The 17,589-nt window shown below is 38.4% G+C and overlaps 1 protein-coding gene across 1 annotated transcript in view; it reads right to left on the bottom strand.

Moving 5' to 3' along the window:
• Nucleotides 1-5,970: 5,970 nt before the first annotated feature.
• The window catches only part of LOC117435003 (low-density lipoprotein receptor-related protein 5-like), a 70,586-nt gene continuing 58,967 nt past the window's right edge, over nucleotides 5,971-17,589 (bottom strand). The window contains exons 15-23 of the mRNA XM_034057822.3: nucleotides 16,784-16,974; nucleotides 14,357-14,566; nucleotides 13,783-13,908; nucleotides 11,853-12,089; nucleotides 10,964-11,074; nucleotides 9,905-10,135; nucleotides 9,157-9,299; nucleotides 8,905-9,002; nucleotides 5,971-8,104 (exon numbers count right to left, since the gene is read on the bottom strand). Coding sequence (XP_033913713.3) covers nucleotides 7,843-8,104; nucleotides 8,905-9,002; nucleotides 9,157-9,299; nucleotides 9,905-10,135; nucleotides 10,964-11,074; nucleotides 11,853-12,089; nucleotides 13,783-13,908; nucleotides 14,357-14,566; nucleotides 16,784-16,974 — 1,609 coding nt within the window. The 3' untranslated portion in view covers nucleotides 5,971-7,842. The remainder of the gene's footprint in view (nucleotides 8,105-8,904; nucleotides 9,003-9,156; nucleotides 9,300-9,904; nucleotides 10,136-10,963; nucleotides 11,075-11,852; nucleotides 12,090-13,782; nucleotides 13,909-14,356; nucleotides 14,567-16,783; nucleotides 16,975-17,589) is intronic.

Here is a 17,589-nt window from a genome sequence, read left to right as displayed (position 1 = left end):
CGTTTGGTTACATCTAACTAAGGGGCTTTATAACAATAATCCTGGAATTTGTGATTAGCCTTAGTGAATGAACTAGCTTTTGTTTCTGTATAGTCTATTCACATCTTTAAATATTCTTCCAATGGGGGCTGGGGGGTCAGATTTATTAATTGTAGCATATTTCAGTTTATAATCATCCAGTGACGAATCAGCAGCCATATTTTTTGTTGATCTGAACTGGGGTTACCTGAAGTTTATATCCAGGATTTCTCAAGTCACCATCAGAATAGAACATGCACATTTACTTCCATATGGTCAGTTGCCAAGGCTGTTTTATCAGTGATGGGTGTGTTCCAGATTCCGCTTTACCTTGGGAAACCTGCTCAGAAATCGTTCAGTGGTTTAGTATTATATTTACTAACTTGAAATGAACAACTCAGGAATGTAATTCAAATGTGTTCTTAAGTGGTCTAATTCTAGTTTTGTAACATTTTAAAATCTAAATATGTGCAGCTTTTAAATCTTATATAAATTGAATAAATAGCAATTAAACAGTTTTTCTGTCACTTCTTCCTCCTAACTCCTTGTGGCAATGTGCTCCGCCCCTGTGTGCATTTGTGTGTTATATGTTGTATGTTACGTGTGTTAATGTTGGTGTATAGATGTAGCTGCACGGGATATAAATGGGAGTGTACAGCACGAGTTATTTAAAATGTATAATTGTATTTAGGTACGGGAATTGTACTTCACTTCACGTGCATTTAAAGTATTTAATATGTGAGCACGAGGTTGCACATAATTAATTCACGTGCTGGGATTCAAGTGAATAATTAATTAGTAATTGAATCCCAGCACAACAGTATATATAGGTGCACGTTTTACTTACTCGGGGTTGTGTGTTCGGTGAGTAGAGAACGGGTGTGGAGAGGAGGTAAAAGAAACTAAAATTATAGGGGTTTAGACTCACCGTGTTTGTTTGTCTGTTCGTCCACTTTGTTTAGTGTTATCCGTTTTCTTTGTCTATTTATTTTGGCCTCAAGTGCCGCGTCCTGTGTTTTGTTTTGTTTAAACCATTTATTTTATAATAAACCGGCGCAAGCAAGCGCATTTACCATGTCATCCACCGTCTGTCTGTGTACTCCTTTCTGGTCTGACGAAACCTGCTTGTCATACTCCTTTACTGAACCAAAACTGTTTGCTCTGACCCTATAGGCTTCAGTCATGTTTCGCTTACAGTTAGAACTGCAGCTAGGGTCAGTTATCTACATTTAAGGGCTTTTTTAATGATTCAGATATCCATGGCACACATTTAATATAAGAAACCTTTTCACCTACAGTACATTGTTCTCTTATTATTTATTTAGCCTTATGGTATCTACCATACTAATCCTTTTAGCCTTGATTGTGTTTGTCAGTGAATGAAGTATTTGTGTCCCTTGGCACATTCATCCCAATTCTTCTGGAGCGTGTTTCAATAGCAGTACGCTATCTTCACCTGTGGTATTACTGTTGTTGGCATGTACACTACCATTCCGTAGTAGCTGGGTTGGGCTTCTGGATCCCACAGATAAAGCACGTATCTATGATGCTACAGTAAAATAAGAATTACTCACGAATAAAAAGAAAAGACCATCGATTGTTAATCGACTGCACATCAGAGTACCATTTTGGAACATGTATTTCATTAGTTCAGACAGAAGGGGGCGCTGCTAGATTATACAATCCATTGAGAAGATGAGGCTTGAATTCGTCTTCTATAATAAATCTAATCAACAATTTCACAGTAAACAGAGGTGTGTGGATGAAACGCTGGTTCACTTAGTCCTCTGGTCCAATGACAGATCAGTTTTCTTGAACATTTTGGTTCTTTTCCTGCTCTAATACTGATATCCTCTTCTGTGTTAAATATAATCAATTTGTTGGGAGGTTTACAGTAACTGGTCATTTGGCTTGTGAGGTTTGTAATGGTATAATGCTAATGAGTGCAGATTTTACATTGGTGCTGCCTTTGACTTTCAGCTACTTGATTTGATTGACAAGTTTCATAACATAACTAAGCAATCAAGCAAAATACATTGCTGGATACAAATTTGTTTATGGCACCGTCCGGTTTTCAATCTAGGAGCCAGATGCTCTAATAAACTCAATTTCCTCTGCTGGAATAGTCATTTGCTTTTGCCCTTGACTGTTTTAGTTCTAAAATACTGTACTGTGTTTTCAAGGTAGACATTCCTTTCTCTCTCAAGGCACCACTTATATCAAGCTGATTTCCTCCATTTTGTGCCTGAGGCGAGGAAGAAAGACTGGTGAATTGTCCTCAGTCTGGAGAAATGTTATCTGATCGTACAGGGGAAAAAAATTCAAAACCCTCATGACTGTCATATCAAATGAACAAAAAATCAAACTGAGAATATTTTCCATTACATGTGCAATTACTCCAAAAAGACAAACTAAAACAAAATGTACTGTGTATTTGTTGAAGTACATACTAAAAATAATACAAAACCCCATCAATCGTTCCTGTAATGCACATCCAATTGTAATATGGGTATAGAAGGTGTAGTTTTGAAAGAAACACGCATTATAGTAAACATGTATTTTAATTTGGTACTACACTAGGTTATGAAAGTTCCTATCTTGAGGAAGTCTGTTGCTGATTATTTTCCTATGTCATTTTATCTCAGCAGGGTCTTCAGAGTAGAAACATGTTATTCAGTATGTGAAGCAGCTGGCTGGCTAATCCCTGGAAAGAAGGGGATGATGGGGTGGGGACAAGTTAACTCTCTGAGGGAAAACATCAAGGAAGTGCAAGACTATGTGAAAGTACAGCTTGAACACAGAGATTCATTTAACCTAATAAGGTATAGGACCAGAGATATTTTCTAAAATGAAAATGTAGGCTTGCTGTAACTGATGTTTCTTTCAAAACTGCACCTTTAAGAATGGAAGTGTTCAACCGGTAAGATTTATGGCATTATTTTGTTAGACAGAACTGTTTTTTTTTTGTTGTTTTTAAGGAGACCATGACACGCAATAAATTCCCCTTCACAGCACATCTGGACCCTAACTGTACAGCCCCTTGCCGTCCAGTCTTAGACCTCTCTCAGTGCCAGACACTGGGGTGGTTTTGTGATGTAGACTAATGTTAGACTGAGGGCACACACTGCTGAAAATTCCAGCAACTGCTGTGGAGCTGGTGACCAGCAAAGGGTTGAGAATTCAAATAAATATTTATTAGCCTCTTACTGGGCACTAAGCATGTATTTATAATCCTACACAAGATTTACAGAAAAATAGATTAATTTATGGCTGGTTTAACAGACCCAGGTTAGCACTCATTTCGGACTACCCATTGTTAATTTAGGTAAAGTAGTCCAAACTAATCAGGGTCTGTGAAACCAGCTGCCAGAGAACAAACAGTTGACTTTAAAACTTTATAGTAAATGGACATACATTATTTCTTGGACCATTTAACCAGCTCCTCAACCAGGATCAAGTTTCCTTAATGACCAGCTGGTAAACCAGCATATACCTGTTTCCCTCAGGGCAAATTCTTTCAGTTTTGGATATTAGCCAGATTTGAATGAAGGTCTTGGAGGTGACTGGATCTGGTAACCTGCTGTGCCAAACAGCTCTCTGTACCGGTGTTTGCAACTTCTTGTATTGATGTAGTTTTGAGGATGTGGAACTGATGCAAATATATCCACTGTTGTGCCAGGATACCTTGTAAAATGGCAACTCAATGTGTTTTTTTTTTCCTGGTTACATAAACTAAAATGCAATCACCACCAAATAATGTAAAAAAAAAACCGCACGCACGCACGCACGCACGCACGCACGCACGCACGCACGCACGCACGCACGCACGCACGCACGCACGCACGCACGCACGCACGCACGCACGCACGCACGCACGCACGCACGCACGCACGCACGCACGCACGCACGCACGCACGCACGCACGCACGCACGCACGCACGCACGCACGCACGCACGCACGCACGCGGCAGCAGTGTGGAGTAGTGGTTAGGGCTCTGGACTCTTGACCGGAGGGTCGTGGGTTCAATCCCTGGTAGGGGACACTGCTGCTGTACCCTTGAGCAAGGTACTTTACCTAGATTGCTCCAGTAAAAACCCAACTGTATAAATGGGTAATTGTATGTAAAAATAATGTGATATCTTCTAACAATTGTAAGTCGCCCTGGACAAGGGCGTCAGCTAAGAAATAAAGAAATAATAAAAACTTTGTTTAATTTATTAAACCAGAAATAACAGCCTTTTGCGGTTTACACGAGAACACACGTTATAAGCTTACAAACCACATAGCATTCCTTAACAAAACAATACAATACAAAAAAACGGACAAATCACAAGATAGACTTTACTAGTATGTATACTTGGATAGACTGATCAAAAAAAGTGTCATACAAAAAAAATACAAGGAGTTAAACAAACCAAACGTTGGTCAAAACATATCTGTTGCGATTCAGGACTAATATCAACTATTGTGAACTTTAAGACTTTGCCTTCTGTATGAATGTGAGACTCAAGCATGTTGCAGCTGATGGAGTTCGGCGGATACAAGCTGTATGCTCTCTCAGAGCTGCAGACAGAAGCCTTGGCTGGAGCGTGAACAAGACCCACCTCGTTTCACCTCGAAACTGCTCTATCCTGCATTTTAAAATCTGCACAAGTGTCGGAAAGAGTAATTCAAACTTTCAAGGTCTGTGCTAGAATCAAACAACCCACAGATACAAACATACTTCTACAAAAAAAGTAACTAGTAATTGACTCAAGAACCCCATTAGAAGCAATAGCACCACAGAAAATAAAAAAAGCTAATGTATACCTAGTGACTGACAGCCAATCAAGCAATTTAAAGCTAGGTCTATGAGCAATGGAAGACATTCTGGTGCAACTGTGTTTCTCTGCTATTTAATAAAAAGCCAAACAATACTGTACAGGGTTGAACAGTTGAACTTCTAATATGTTTGATGGCTTTTGTTATTTATGAAGGTACAACACTAGAGGGCAGCTATCTCTTCTAAGCTGGTGAACCTATATGGGGGTCCCATGCTTTTCTTTGCAGTACAGGTTTCCTGTATACTAGTTACAAGTGGCATGAAAATAATAATGAACCATGGCTGTAAATATGGAGTAGAATTTCACAAAACAATTTAATGGTTTAACTGTCTTTTTTTTTTTTTTATTAAAGCGTTACTGTCCTTATGAATAATAATAAAAAGCAAACACAAAACATGGAAAACCCAGAGCTTTACTCCCTGTGGGCTTCGGATTACAAAACAAGATTGTAACACAAAAGATACCAAATGCTTTAGGGCTACATAAATCTTTGGAAGTCATATCAGAGTCTGGGCCCATATTTACTGAGTCATTTTCTCTAGAACTTTTGCAGCATTATGACATTTCAGAGTTTGAAGCGCACACAATGTTTTTGTTTGAGTGTTTGACTTATTTTTTCTTTGACAGCTTGTAACTCTAATTTGTCAAAGGCTTGTTGGATTGATTTGAAGACTTGTATATAGCTTCATAAGAAAGGGTGAAGGAAACACACACAGTTGCACACTGCTATAACAAAGCTCTACCACAAACCTCTGAAAACCTGCCCCTGGCTATGAAAATAATTAATACAGTTGCTCTAGGAGTGTATTTGCATGCACACAATAGGATTTGCAAGGCAAATACCCTTAATGTTATATTAAAGAAGAAATGAGGGGAGGTGCAACATTTTAACTGGAGCAGAATCTTGATACAAGCAGGACCGCTTTTCTGTATTGTTTCAAAGGCACCTTTTAGAAAAACACTAAAGACGGCAACTGAGTGACCTTGTAAAAAAAAAAAAAAAAAAAAAAAAAAAAAAAAAGCTAACGTGTTACGCACAGAGTGAAAAGCAATGTTGAGATTATTCCATTGCGATAGGTACTTTACATATAAAGTATACATAAATATAAGAATTCATGAGAAGCTAGGTGAAAGATTAATAATTTATTATTAAAGGTTACACATTTAATGATTTATTTACTGTTGTACAATTTGTATTAACAAACATGGATTCTTTTTTTTTTTTTGAAGATGTATGTGTCTTAACTGAATATTGTATGTACAGTAGCAGCAAACATACACTGTTTTGGTAACTGAAGAATAGAGAGTACAATTTTCAAAAGGACTTCAACTTTGTAAAACTGACAAACAGTACGAGAACTGCATTGTTTTAATTGAACAGTAAAAATGATCTTCACATATAAAAAGTATAAATGACAGTTATAGCTGTAATTAAAATGTAGTACATATATACAGTCCAATAGCTATTTGACATGATTTGGCAGTTTCAAAGCAGAATGGAGAAGCACATAATTTCCCAATGAGAATGCACAACATTAGGCAGAGCTGAAACTCACAAGCCCCTGTGCTTCGATTCTGTGCAATGGACTTCCACACACAGTCGTGCCTACATTTGCCACATAAAACTGTGGATAATGCTGTAGGATTGGGTTTCCAAGGAACAGTTCATACACAACATCATTATCAAGATAAAATAAGCAGAAGTTGTTGCACAACATTCGCATGTGCAATTGAAATTTGAAAAGGGAATAGATTTTCAGATTGAATCATAAAATCTTGGAGAGAGAACATAGCTTATAGAGTTTGGATTTTAAATGAAGGATTTTTTTTTCATTAGCAGTACATAGTGTGCATCTTTAGGGTGATATATTAGTAATAGAAACAAATAATAATGCCAGAGGTATAAATAATGATCCTTGCATGGATTTATAATAAAAGCAAGTGCTGTGCATTTTTCTTTTTGTACATGCTTTGCAGTTCAATGCAATGTAGGATTACATTTTTTTTTGCAGTGATTGAATTAGAGAAATAACTGAACACAATACAAAGCAGTTTACTGGTACAGACATGCTCATTATTTTGCAAAGTAGTTGCTTCTCCCCTGCAAGACATGACTCACTGCAGGTTGAGAGATTTGATCAGAAATTAAATGTAAACGTATACATTTCTGGTAATGTGAGGGCATTCGCAATCAATATTGCTTTAAAAAAGTAATTCCGTCTCTAATATACAATTTACAAGGACAGTCAAATGAACAGACTGAATCAGAAAATGTCTGTCATTGGAATGATTGCAATGGGGGTACTGTATATCTAAGTGACCGCTTAATATGTGATGTATGGACTGCAAATGGGAGAAGTAATTAAAAATATTATTACCATTGTTTGGGTGTGAATTAATGCAGATTATACTCCACAGTTGTGTATTTATAAGTCTATCTTACTGTTCTATTACAGTAGCATACAACCTTACTGCAATACATTAATGTGTTGGTCTTTTAGACTGACTGCATATCAAATTACTGCATTGCAAGTTGAGCCATTCTAGAGTTTAGTGGCAGTTTAAAACCGTGCATCATTTGTATACAATTAAGGCTTGCAGAAAAACATGGAATGGCTCAAATTGCCATGCAATTGCATACAAATGTATACCATTGTATTTGATCAGGAGTTTGAAAAAAAATCAGTGTTTTTTGTCTACCTTCATACTCTAGTATCATGACTGCCTTATTGTGTGTGTTGAACGTCTGATAGCACGGCACAATGGTGACATTTCATTAAAAACAAAAAAAATATAAATATTTTTCTACTGTACAAAATTTCACATGTCCAGAATTACTCTTGCAGTACTGTACACCCCCCCCCCCCCAAAAAAAAAATAACCAAAAAACTTAAAACTCCCCACATTGGCCTCTGCCCAGCATTTATAAAATAGAATTATCTTATTTGTTCATATTTAAAATTATTTACAGAGGCAGATAGAGAAGTCCTTGTGGGGCGGTCATGAGGAGTCTGTACAAGGGGAGGGCGGTGGGGGACACAGGTGGAAGTAGCTGCGCTCTGTAGAGGGAGAGGGGGGGCAGCTCTCCTCTGCAGACATGTACTGGCTCCGAGGGGTGGGGGGCGGAGGGTAGGGGTCCGAGTCCGAGTTCAGATCAATGTAGTACTTGTTTGTCTTCCATCGACTGGTGGTGTAGTCGCTGTCACACACGTCCGTGCTGCAGGGGGTGGTGGGAGGCGCAATGCCTCGCATTAAATAGGGCCTAGAAAGAGACATTGAAAAGGAAAGACAGAAATACATTGTGAGATTTTTTCCTTTCTAGCTTCCTATTCCAGGCAATACAAGGACGTTGGTGGCAAGCAAATACTGGCAGTATTAATTTTGTATTAAAAATATTGAATTCTAGCCATGCAAACATGGTATTCAGATTATGCTACACAGTAATGGTATGTGCAAAAAAATAACATACGTATATAATGAAGGAGAAAAGTAATTGATAAACTGTTGACTCACTAGTTTAATAATTGGCTACAATGTTTTGGCTTCTGCCTTCTCCAGATAGCGTGGAAGAAACTGTCAAGTTGACTGATGTTGTTCCTGAATTTCTAGTGATTGATGAGTATCCTATTGGATATACAGCTGTTTGCTATTTTTTAATTCTATGTAGTATATATTTTACATGTATACTGTGTGTGTGTGTGTGTGTGTATATATATATATATATATATATATATATATATATATATTATTGGATCTCATTTTGGAATCCATCTTGCACGCATTTAAATCCAAATGACAGAATAACTGGGTGAATCACATCCAAATTAAGCAACACTGCTGAAGAGACGCAGAGCCTGATCTATGGAATCTAATTTCCTTTATTCAGCTGTTTAACTTTTGTCATACATTTTATCTTTTCCACAACTTGGACTGGTCATATAAAAACAGAATAGTACATGAAAGCACATGGAGTGCTGTGTACATTTCATTTAAAACAGCCCATCCAGCCAGGTGTGATCCTTCAATAAGTAACAGCAGCTGGTTTCTGCTGGAGACACTTACCTGTATGATCTGGTAGTTGAGGGACTATTGGAGGAGTAAAACATTTCAGTATTGTACAGAGATCGGTCGGTAGCTGGGGACGGAGGTGGGTTCAAAATCTGAAAAAAAAACGAGGAAGAAATAAGGCTGAGGAATGAGAAATGGCCGTTTGTTTTGTCATGAAAAACACCACACGCTATATTTACTAAAGCGAGTTGTAGGCCTCCCCAGTGGGATTCTTTATGCCTCTCTCATTGCTTCTCCCCAGCTTACCTGTGGGTAGAAGTTTCCTTTAGTACTGGAGGAGCTGCTGGATGATGCTCCAGTCACATGGTTCCTGTCATACAGAGGGGCACCGCTGCCACTGCTCCCCATCAGACTCATGGAACTCATCATGGACTTCCCACACGAGATCCCTGGACAGAACAGCATGGGGTCATTAAACACAGTGGAGCCAGACAGATGTTTCTTCTTTTAGTCAACACATTTCATTGAAAGAAGATTCATATTATTTATTTAGATTAAATTGCCTTTTATACACTACAAAGGAAAATTACCTAAACTAAAAATATCCTGTTTGTTTAACCCACTTAGAAGTAGACACGTATCTCATAACCTTTCAGCAATTCAAGCAATATAACTAGCATAACAAATCCTAACCTCCAAGACTATGGCACTGTAACAATTTGTAAAAATTACATTATAAATCCAGATTTTTCTTGAGCAACTTATTACATGGTTAATAGCTTTGCTATACAGCAAGAGTCACATCAATATATAACGTGCCTATATAACTGTTCATGAATTTTTAATAAGGGAGTCAGCGTCAAGTGCTTTTTAACTTGGATAACGCATTACACAAGAGCCATCTCACAGATTACTTTGGATTGACTATGCGTTTAATACAGGAGATTTTTGTGCTGTGCTTTTCTGTTGAGAATCAGCAGTTATTACATAAACATTAAAGCAGTGCTATTCTGGTTGTAGTTATCCATAACACATTACCAGCAGGGTTCCTTACCAGTGAAAGTGCCATGCTGGGAGCTTCCTGGGGCTATGAAATTAAGAGGGAGGTGGGGAGTTCCGCTGATATATTCATGAGGAAACGGTCCATTGGGGCCTTTATAGCGACGACACACCACTCGCTGGCACACGAAATACATGGCTCCCATGACGAACAGCGACAGTATAATCCCGATGACCGGCCCAATGGCGCTGCTGTGAGTCTGGAGTTCAGTCTCTGTGTTCAACTCTGCAAAGACACAAAAGAAAAAGGTTTTCAAAACACGAATGCATCAGGAGAACAGGTAAGGTCAATACGGATTAAAATTCCCTGTAAACATGAACAACGTAACACTAGATGGTGTCTGTATTCATTTTGTTTATCATAGATGGTGAAGGCAGGCACGAATTCAAAGCGATCAGTCTTCTTTATATGAGCAACATTCTTTCAGTCATTTCAACTACGGAAGTACTAACAAACAAGTTTTGGTTATTCGGAAAAAGTACTGTGGACAGCGACTCAGGTTTTATATGAAGTTAACATTTTATGCAAAGAATATTACCTGCCAACACTAGCTATTTTGGTTTTAGTTCAGTTTAGCACTGTTGCGCATTTGTAATGTTTTGTATTTGATTCTGTATTATTTTGTGACTAGGACCCCAGTGAAAACGAGACCTGGTCACAGTGGGCTTTACTTCCTCTTAAAACTGAGAATGTCCCGAGTGCATCCGAGTAGTTTCTTGCCAGTTTAATGACTGCATTCCTGTCTGAATTGCCTTTGAAACTTGCTTCACAATTGCTGACACATAGAAGGCACATATAGAAGGCTGGATTCTCAAAGTTATTTACTCTGAATTGTCATTAGCGCAATTTGTTTTTGAAAGGAACATTTATAAAAACGAGTGATAAACAGATATAGATGACTCATAAGCTCCTACAATAACTTCAGGGTTGTTTTTTTCTGGTTTTGGTAACTTTAAATCGGCCGTGTTTTTGCCATCTAATAAAAACATAATTCTGATGATTTGGAGTAAAGAGCTCTGAGAATCTGGCCCACAGTGTTGAGAGCAAGCTCACCACAGAGCATCTCGTCTGATCCATCGCTGCAGTCTGGGAAGGAATCGCACCGCTGTTTCACCAGGATGCACTGGTTGGTGCTGCAGCGGAACTGGTTTGGACGGCAGATCGCTGCAATGACAAACGGACAGTGCTTTACCATCATCACCCATCACACTTTGCACAGATTAAATTCCAGTCACCTCCATTTAAAGACAAGACACAGACCTGCTGTGTGTGCAAAATTCACATTGTATCCAATAAACCATCTGCTCCAACTGTCAAACTAGCACATTGTAAACAATGGGCAAATATTTTCTGTAATTGTGGCACAGGCCCTCACAGGCTCATCCAGGCAACAATAAAAACGCATGGTCTGAGAAATGATTCTTGCAGACCTGCACAGTAGCTGGTTATCAGGGGGACTTTCCAGTTCCTTCTTAAAAGTCTTCACAAATGATACTGTATTTCCACAGTCTACAGCCATTTCTATGGTTTTATATGTCAACACTTCATGCAAGCAGAAGATGTTCTACAGGCAGAAAAATGTTAACCCTTTAGTGCTGAGCACAGTTTTTATTCTTTGTGTTAGGCTAAGAATATACTTCAAATATTTAATGGTTAATTGGTTGATTTGGACTTGTCTTCAAAGATACAATTACTAGCACAATTTTTCTCAGAGAAAAAAACAAACAAAAAAAACATTGAAGGCACCAAAACATAAAACAAAAAATGGTGCAGTAAAAAGGCTTTGTTAACTTCCTCTCTAGTTATGGGAGAAACACACCCAAGAGCATGATTTAAAGTAGCCTTCAGAACACCCAAACGTTATGCTTGAACCCCCACAGTACATTTGAGAACCGTTGCTAAGCGGAGGTAAACATTCGAGAACATGTTATTAAAGACTCACTGTCACAGTCCTGCTCATCGGACTTATCCTGGCAGTCGATCTCCCCATTGCAGCGCAGCCGGGACTCTATGCACTGTCCCTTCTCACACTGGAACTGGTTGGCGGAGCAGAGAGGGCAGTTCTCCTCGTCGCTGTGGTCGTCACACTCAAGAAAGCCGTCACAGCGCCAGGCCATGGGGATACAGTCGATCTCCCCAGTGGAGCAGGCAAACTGATCAGGGGAACACGTCGGGGGTTCTGGAGGAGAAAGGCACGGCATTCGATAGGATCTCACATGACCAAAAGGCAGTGAAACGTTTCAGTATTTTGCAGTCACTGAATGTGTTTGGTCTGCTTAATATTACGGATGAATAATGCTTCCCTGCTTATGGTGGACGAACCATAGTTCAAATCATACCTTGTTAGTAAACACCAAACTAACACTTGACGTTTCTGTATTACTACAGGCATTTTTCTAATTATGTGAGAACAATGACTCCAAACATTTCATATTTATTCCATTTTATTGGTAATTTGTATTATTTTAGGAACAGATGAAAAATATATGAGGAAAATAAATTAATTGATAATTGGTAGCAAGAGTAAAACAACAACATATAAACTTTCCAATGCATTTGTAACAGGGGGAACATTAGTCACATTCTTGAGTAAACTGGCCACCGCATTTTATGTTCAAATCAGTAAACACTCCCACAACTAAATAAGAACTGGACATTTACTCCAAAGGGCCCCTGACATTCCTTATAGTTTCCTATGGTGACTGCCATTATATTTCTTTTCAGACATTCAAGTCCCATATCATTTGATTAGATGTTCTAGGTCAATACCACTAGAGAACGAAACATCAACAGCCATTCATATTTGACACTAGATCATAACTGGAAAGCCCACAGCTCCCTTAACTAATTCATGAGCAGACCCATTGTCAATTATACCAAAAGTTTCCCTTTAGTGTCCAAGGTTACCCACTGAAAAGTGCTCAATTCCTATTCTTGCACTAGTCAACCGCTTAAATTTTTGTATAAACTGCTATTTTTGAACCAAACACATTTAATAACAAATGGGTAAATAACAGTACTTTAACTATTTTCATATAATCCTTGCAATTGTATTTCAAGACTGTTTTAGCAATGTGTGTCAGGGGTATTTTAACATTTTCAGTAATTTTGTTTTGATTCCCCTTTCTCCTTTGATTTGGCTTTAAGTAAGCACGTACTGGTGGAGGCTCTTCCGTTAATAAGTTTACATGCACACAGACTATCCTTTTGCAAATATTTTTGTTAACCCCCCCAAAAAAACTTGGAACCAGAACCAGTGTGTGGCTGAATTCAATTAAATCCCCAATCTGTTTCCAGCTTGGTTCCCAATGCAGAATACATATAGGATTTGCAAAGTGACTCATTGTAAAACAGGGTAATTCACCGACTACAATCAATTTAAATGAACCCTTTCATTGCCAACACTGCACTTCCTCTCTAGTTTCCTCGTGCCTTCATGCGGTTAAGCCTGGAGGTTCTCTCCTATCACTACTTTCACTGCATCAGTATACTGGAGTCGTGCCAGAGTTCCTTCATTCTTTATTGTCTCCTTCCCTCGCCTATGCCATGGTATGCAGTTAGAAGTATTTAGACAGGTGACTGCTGTACAGCTTTCAAGGTTTCATTTGAAAAGTTACCCAAAGGGTGGCTGGGGACACGAATACAAACTGTCATCAGCAAAAACATTGAAATATCTTGCAGGGCAGATGGTTTCGTATCAAGATTAATGATGTTTTGAGTTTGCTAGATGACATTAGAAAAATGACCAAATGTTTTTTGGAACTAGTCGATTATAAATGAAAGCTACAAAAGGCCACAAGGGCGTGTCAGAGAGTGAGGAAGCGGCCATCCTGGATGTGGATTGCTGATTGAAATCCTGGCCATTACATTACCTCCACAGGTGAGCAGATTCTGCAGCAGCACCAGGTGGACTGGGCAGGAGCAGCGGGGGGTCCCGTCACCCTTCGCAATGCAGATGTGTGAGCAGCCTCCGTTGTCACGGGAACATGGGTGCGCCGCTGGAACAATGACAATGACAATGACAATCAATACAGGGCTTTCTGATCTCGGTGCTACATTCGGGTAAGTCACAATAAATGAGCATGAATGCAACAGTGTGTGCTACTGGGTACAAACTCTAGTTATACTGTTTTTTTATGAAGACAAAATATATTGTGCAAAAAAAAAAAGAAAAAAGATTGTACATATTATTGTACTACTCTCAGTTCTAAATGGTAGACAATGCAGTATGAAGACATTCAGCATACATTATTGAACACCTCTTTGAGAAAGTCAGTTACAAAGTTCATGGTTTCTCACATACTTTTTTGATATTATCCTGTTCATTCTTTAGGCACACAATGGTCAATCCAGCAATTGGAATTATGGAGCCCTGGTGCTACACACTTATACAGCTTGCTCAACTGCTCTGCTTATTAGATCCCAACAACCCTTCCATTCACTTACAGAACTCGTCTGTGTCGATGTCTTCCACTGCGTGGATCCCAGTGAGATGCACTATCCTCCCCTGGATCCTGGTCCTCTTGTCCCCGTTGATTTTGTCCACGCGCTCAATCATCTGCTGCTGCCTGTCTATCCAGTACAGGTGCTCCCCCAGCACTGTCAGCCCTGTGGGCTGGAGGATATTGGAATCCTGCAGAGTAATCCTGTTTGCTCCTGTTGAAACAAACAACAGAAACTCCACTGAGCAAAGCATCTCCAGCCATGAGTTTTTTAACAGTAAACAATAGCCAACAGTCATTTCCTGCTTTGTCTATAATAACCGGTGCCACTACAGTGAACTTTCAGTGAAAGAACCGAGAAATAAGTCACAAAAAATAACGTCAAGTTCATTTCTCCTCTATTAATCATTTTAGGCTTGTTATCTGTGAAGAATCGCTGTGACTTTGATCTGGATGAGAAATCTAAGCCGTTATCATGAATTGGATGTCAGTGAAGTGGAGGAGATGTCAGAGAACTTTGCTTGTGTAAGAGAAGCGTAAACAGATTTCTTCCTGCTTTGAAGAGTGCAAAGTTCAACATTAGTAATACACGTCTTCCATTACACAAAATTACAAAGCCATCAGAATAAAAAAAAAAGTAGATCACCATGAGCTTAACATACATCTAGCAATGGGAATGTGGCAGAATATAAAGAAAAGACAAAAGAACATAAAGAAAAGTCTAAAAGAACGGTAATGCAAGAAAAGAGAGTCTTTCCCCCACACACCAACAGGTGAGCACAATGCAGTGGTGTCATGCTAATGTATTATTATCCATATATTTCTGTCTCAAGAATATATACATTCGTATTAAGGGAAACCACTCCTGGGGCTATGAACATCAAACCTTTTTACTGTCTTTGTCTGAAGAATAAATCGGTGTCTACAGCTGCCTAATTAGAAAACAGATTGAATTACATTTTCTTTTGATGTTCTCTATAAGCCACAGCAAACCCCCATTTCTTCTTATTTGGAAGTTGTTGGTTTTTTTTTTTCTTACTTTACTGATTAAGTGAAATACCTTGATTAGCTTAACTAACCTTTGCAATTTTCTTTTGGAGTTTACAATTTTAAAGAACCCTCTGAGTTATGCACACACTGTGTTGCCGCTATAACACAAACAGCACCTTATTAGGGCAGCAGTGTGGAGCAGTGGTTAGGGCTCTGGACTTCTGACCGGAGGGTCGTGGGTTCAATCCCTTGTGGGGGACACTGCTGCTGTACCCTTGAGCAAGGTACTTTACCTAGATTGCTCCAGTTAAAAAACCCAACTCTATAAATGGGTAATTGTATGTAAAAACAATGTGATATCTTGTAACAATTGTAAGTCGCCCTGGATAAGGGCGTCTGCTAAGAAATAAATAATAATAATAATAATAATAATAATAATAATAATAATAACTTTTCTTGACATATTCATTTCATACACAGAGCATTTGGTAAGGTAAGGAAACTGCTTGCTTTTTATAAAATTACGGAACAAAAATCACAGGCAAGATCAAGGATTTTTCCCATTACTGGTCTAGGAATGATGTTATCAAATGTACAGGTCCACTTTAGGGCCTTCATTTAAGGTACTCTCAGAAAACTTCAAAAGCTGAGGTTTCAATGATCAGATCAAAGCAAATCTTAATTTCTTAGGCTAAGTGATATATCTCTCTATAATTTTATCAAATGGGTTCAATTGCTTACACTTATTAAAAAGACCCTTTCAATATTATAGGTAATACTGTTACAGCAAGAAATTGTACAGAGATGGAAGGGTGAAGCAGGAAAGGGCATCTTAAAATCAAGCTGCAGCTGTTTAATCTCCTCTAGGAGACAAATTTGACATTTGGTATCCAAGGTGCCTCCACGACGTATACACACACACACAGGCATTCAAGTTTGAAATAACAGCTTCATAGCTGTTTCCTCTCAAATGTACCCAGTACAATATTTTGTATAATATACTTTAATGAATAAGTTGCCTTTGCTGAAGTGCTTTAGTGTGTCATTTAACATGCACTACACAGTCAAATATCTGAAAGTCTATGAAGGGGATTGTCAATTAACTAAACCATTACATGATCCCAAGAAAACACGTATCTGTATTTTTTTTCAGTTTGCAAAGGGGTCTTTGTCTTTCTTACTGTCAGGGTGTGGGTCAATACATCTTAAAAATCATAACCAGACTGCTTACAGCCTCCATTAATCCAGTTACTACATTCAACTGACTTATTTCACTGAATGTTTTTCAAATATTTTTATTGATTCATAAAAAAAGCAGCCAATGGTAGAATATGTTGTAATACTAAAAGAAACAATTAATTTGTCAAACATTTACACTAGAAGTCTTTCTCCGTTCACAGTGAATCCCAGTAATAAACTGGTTTGGTAATTCGAAACCTACCAGACAAGTCGCTGCTCTCGATGCGTTTGAGATCGGCATCCACCCAGAAGAGCTTCCCCAGGTTGTTGTCGATTGCCAGAGCGACAGGTCGAATGAGTCCTGTAGTGAACAGCACCTCCCGCTCAGTACCATCCAGGGAAGCACGCTCTATTTTAGCAGACCTCTCTTGCATGTTTGTGAAGTACATGTACCTGTTTATCACAAAGTCAAGGGGTTAGCTAAATTCTAATAAACGTGCTATATTATTGTTACTATTGTAATATTAAGCACTGCAATCACAAACTCTTACAACAGTACTGTATTCACTTCTTCATAACTGACCAATGTATACTGAAAAAACAGCATTTTTAACCCGACTCAGGTTTCCCGTTTGTTTATTTGAAAAGAGTTAAAGGTTTCCTGGTATGAAGATAATGTTGTGCTTTCTGCTTCTGGTCTATGTATTGAGAACTGAACTGTGATAAATTGGCTGCACGCTTTTCTTTTGATTATATTAAAAATGAAAGAAAGTTTACCGTAGTCTACTGCAGTCTAAAATCGAATATCTTCTCTATTGTTGGTATAAATCTTACCTATTTTTCCTATGGTGGCCTAATTCTTCCAACATTTATGTGTAAAGACCATCTCCAAATCCTTTTGGTGTTGCCATAAACATAATCAATGTATTTAAATGCATACCATATATTCGTCTATACTATATTCAGACTACTTTGCCTGTAGAATAGGATTACGAATGCATTTAAAAGCTGTTCTAGTCTACATTACTGTATACACAGGAATTATCGGACCTTGTCCAACGGTTTGCT

Source organism: Acipenser ruthenus, chromosome 28 (genome assembly GCF_902713425.1).
Source record: "Acipenser ruthenus chromosome 28, fAciRut3.2 maternal haplotype, whole genome shotgun sequence".
In the NCBI taxonomy this organism is placed as follows: Eukaryota; Metazoa; Chordata; class Actinopteri; order Acipenseriformes; family Acipenseridae; genus Acipenser; species Acipenser ruthenus.
This window is presented reverse-complemented; position numbering and strand designations above follow the sequence as displayed.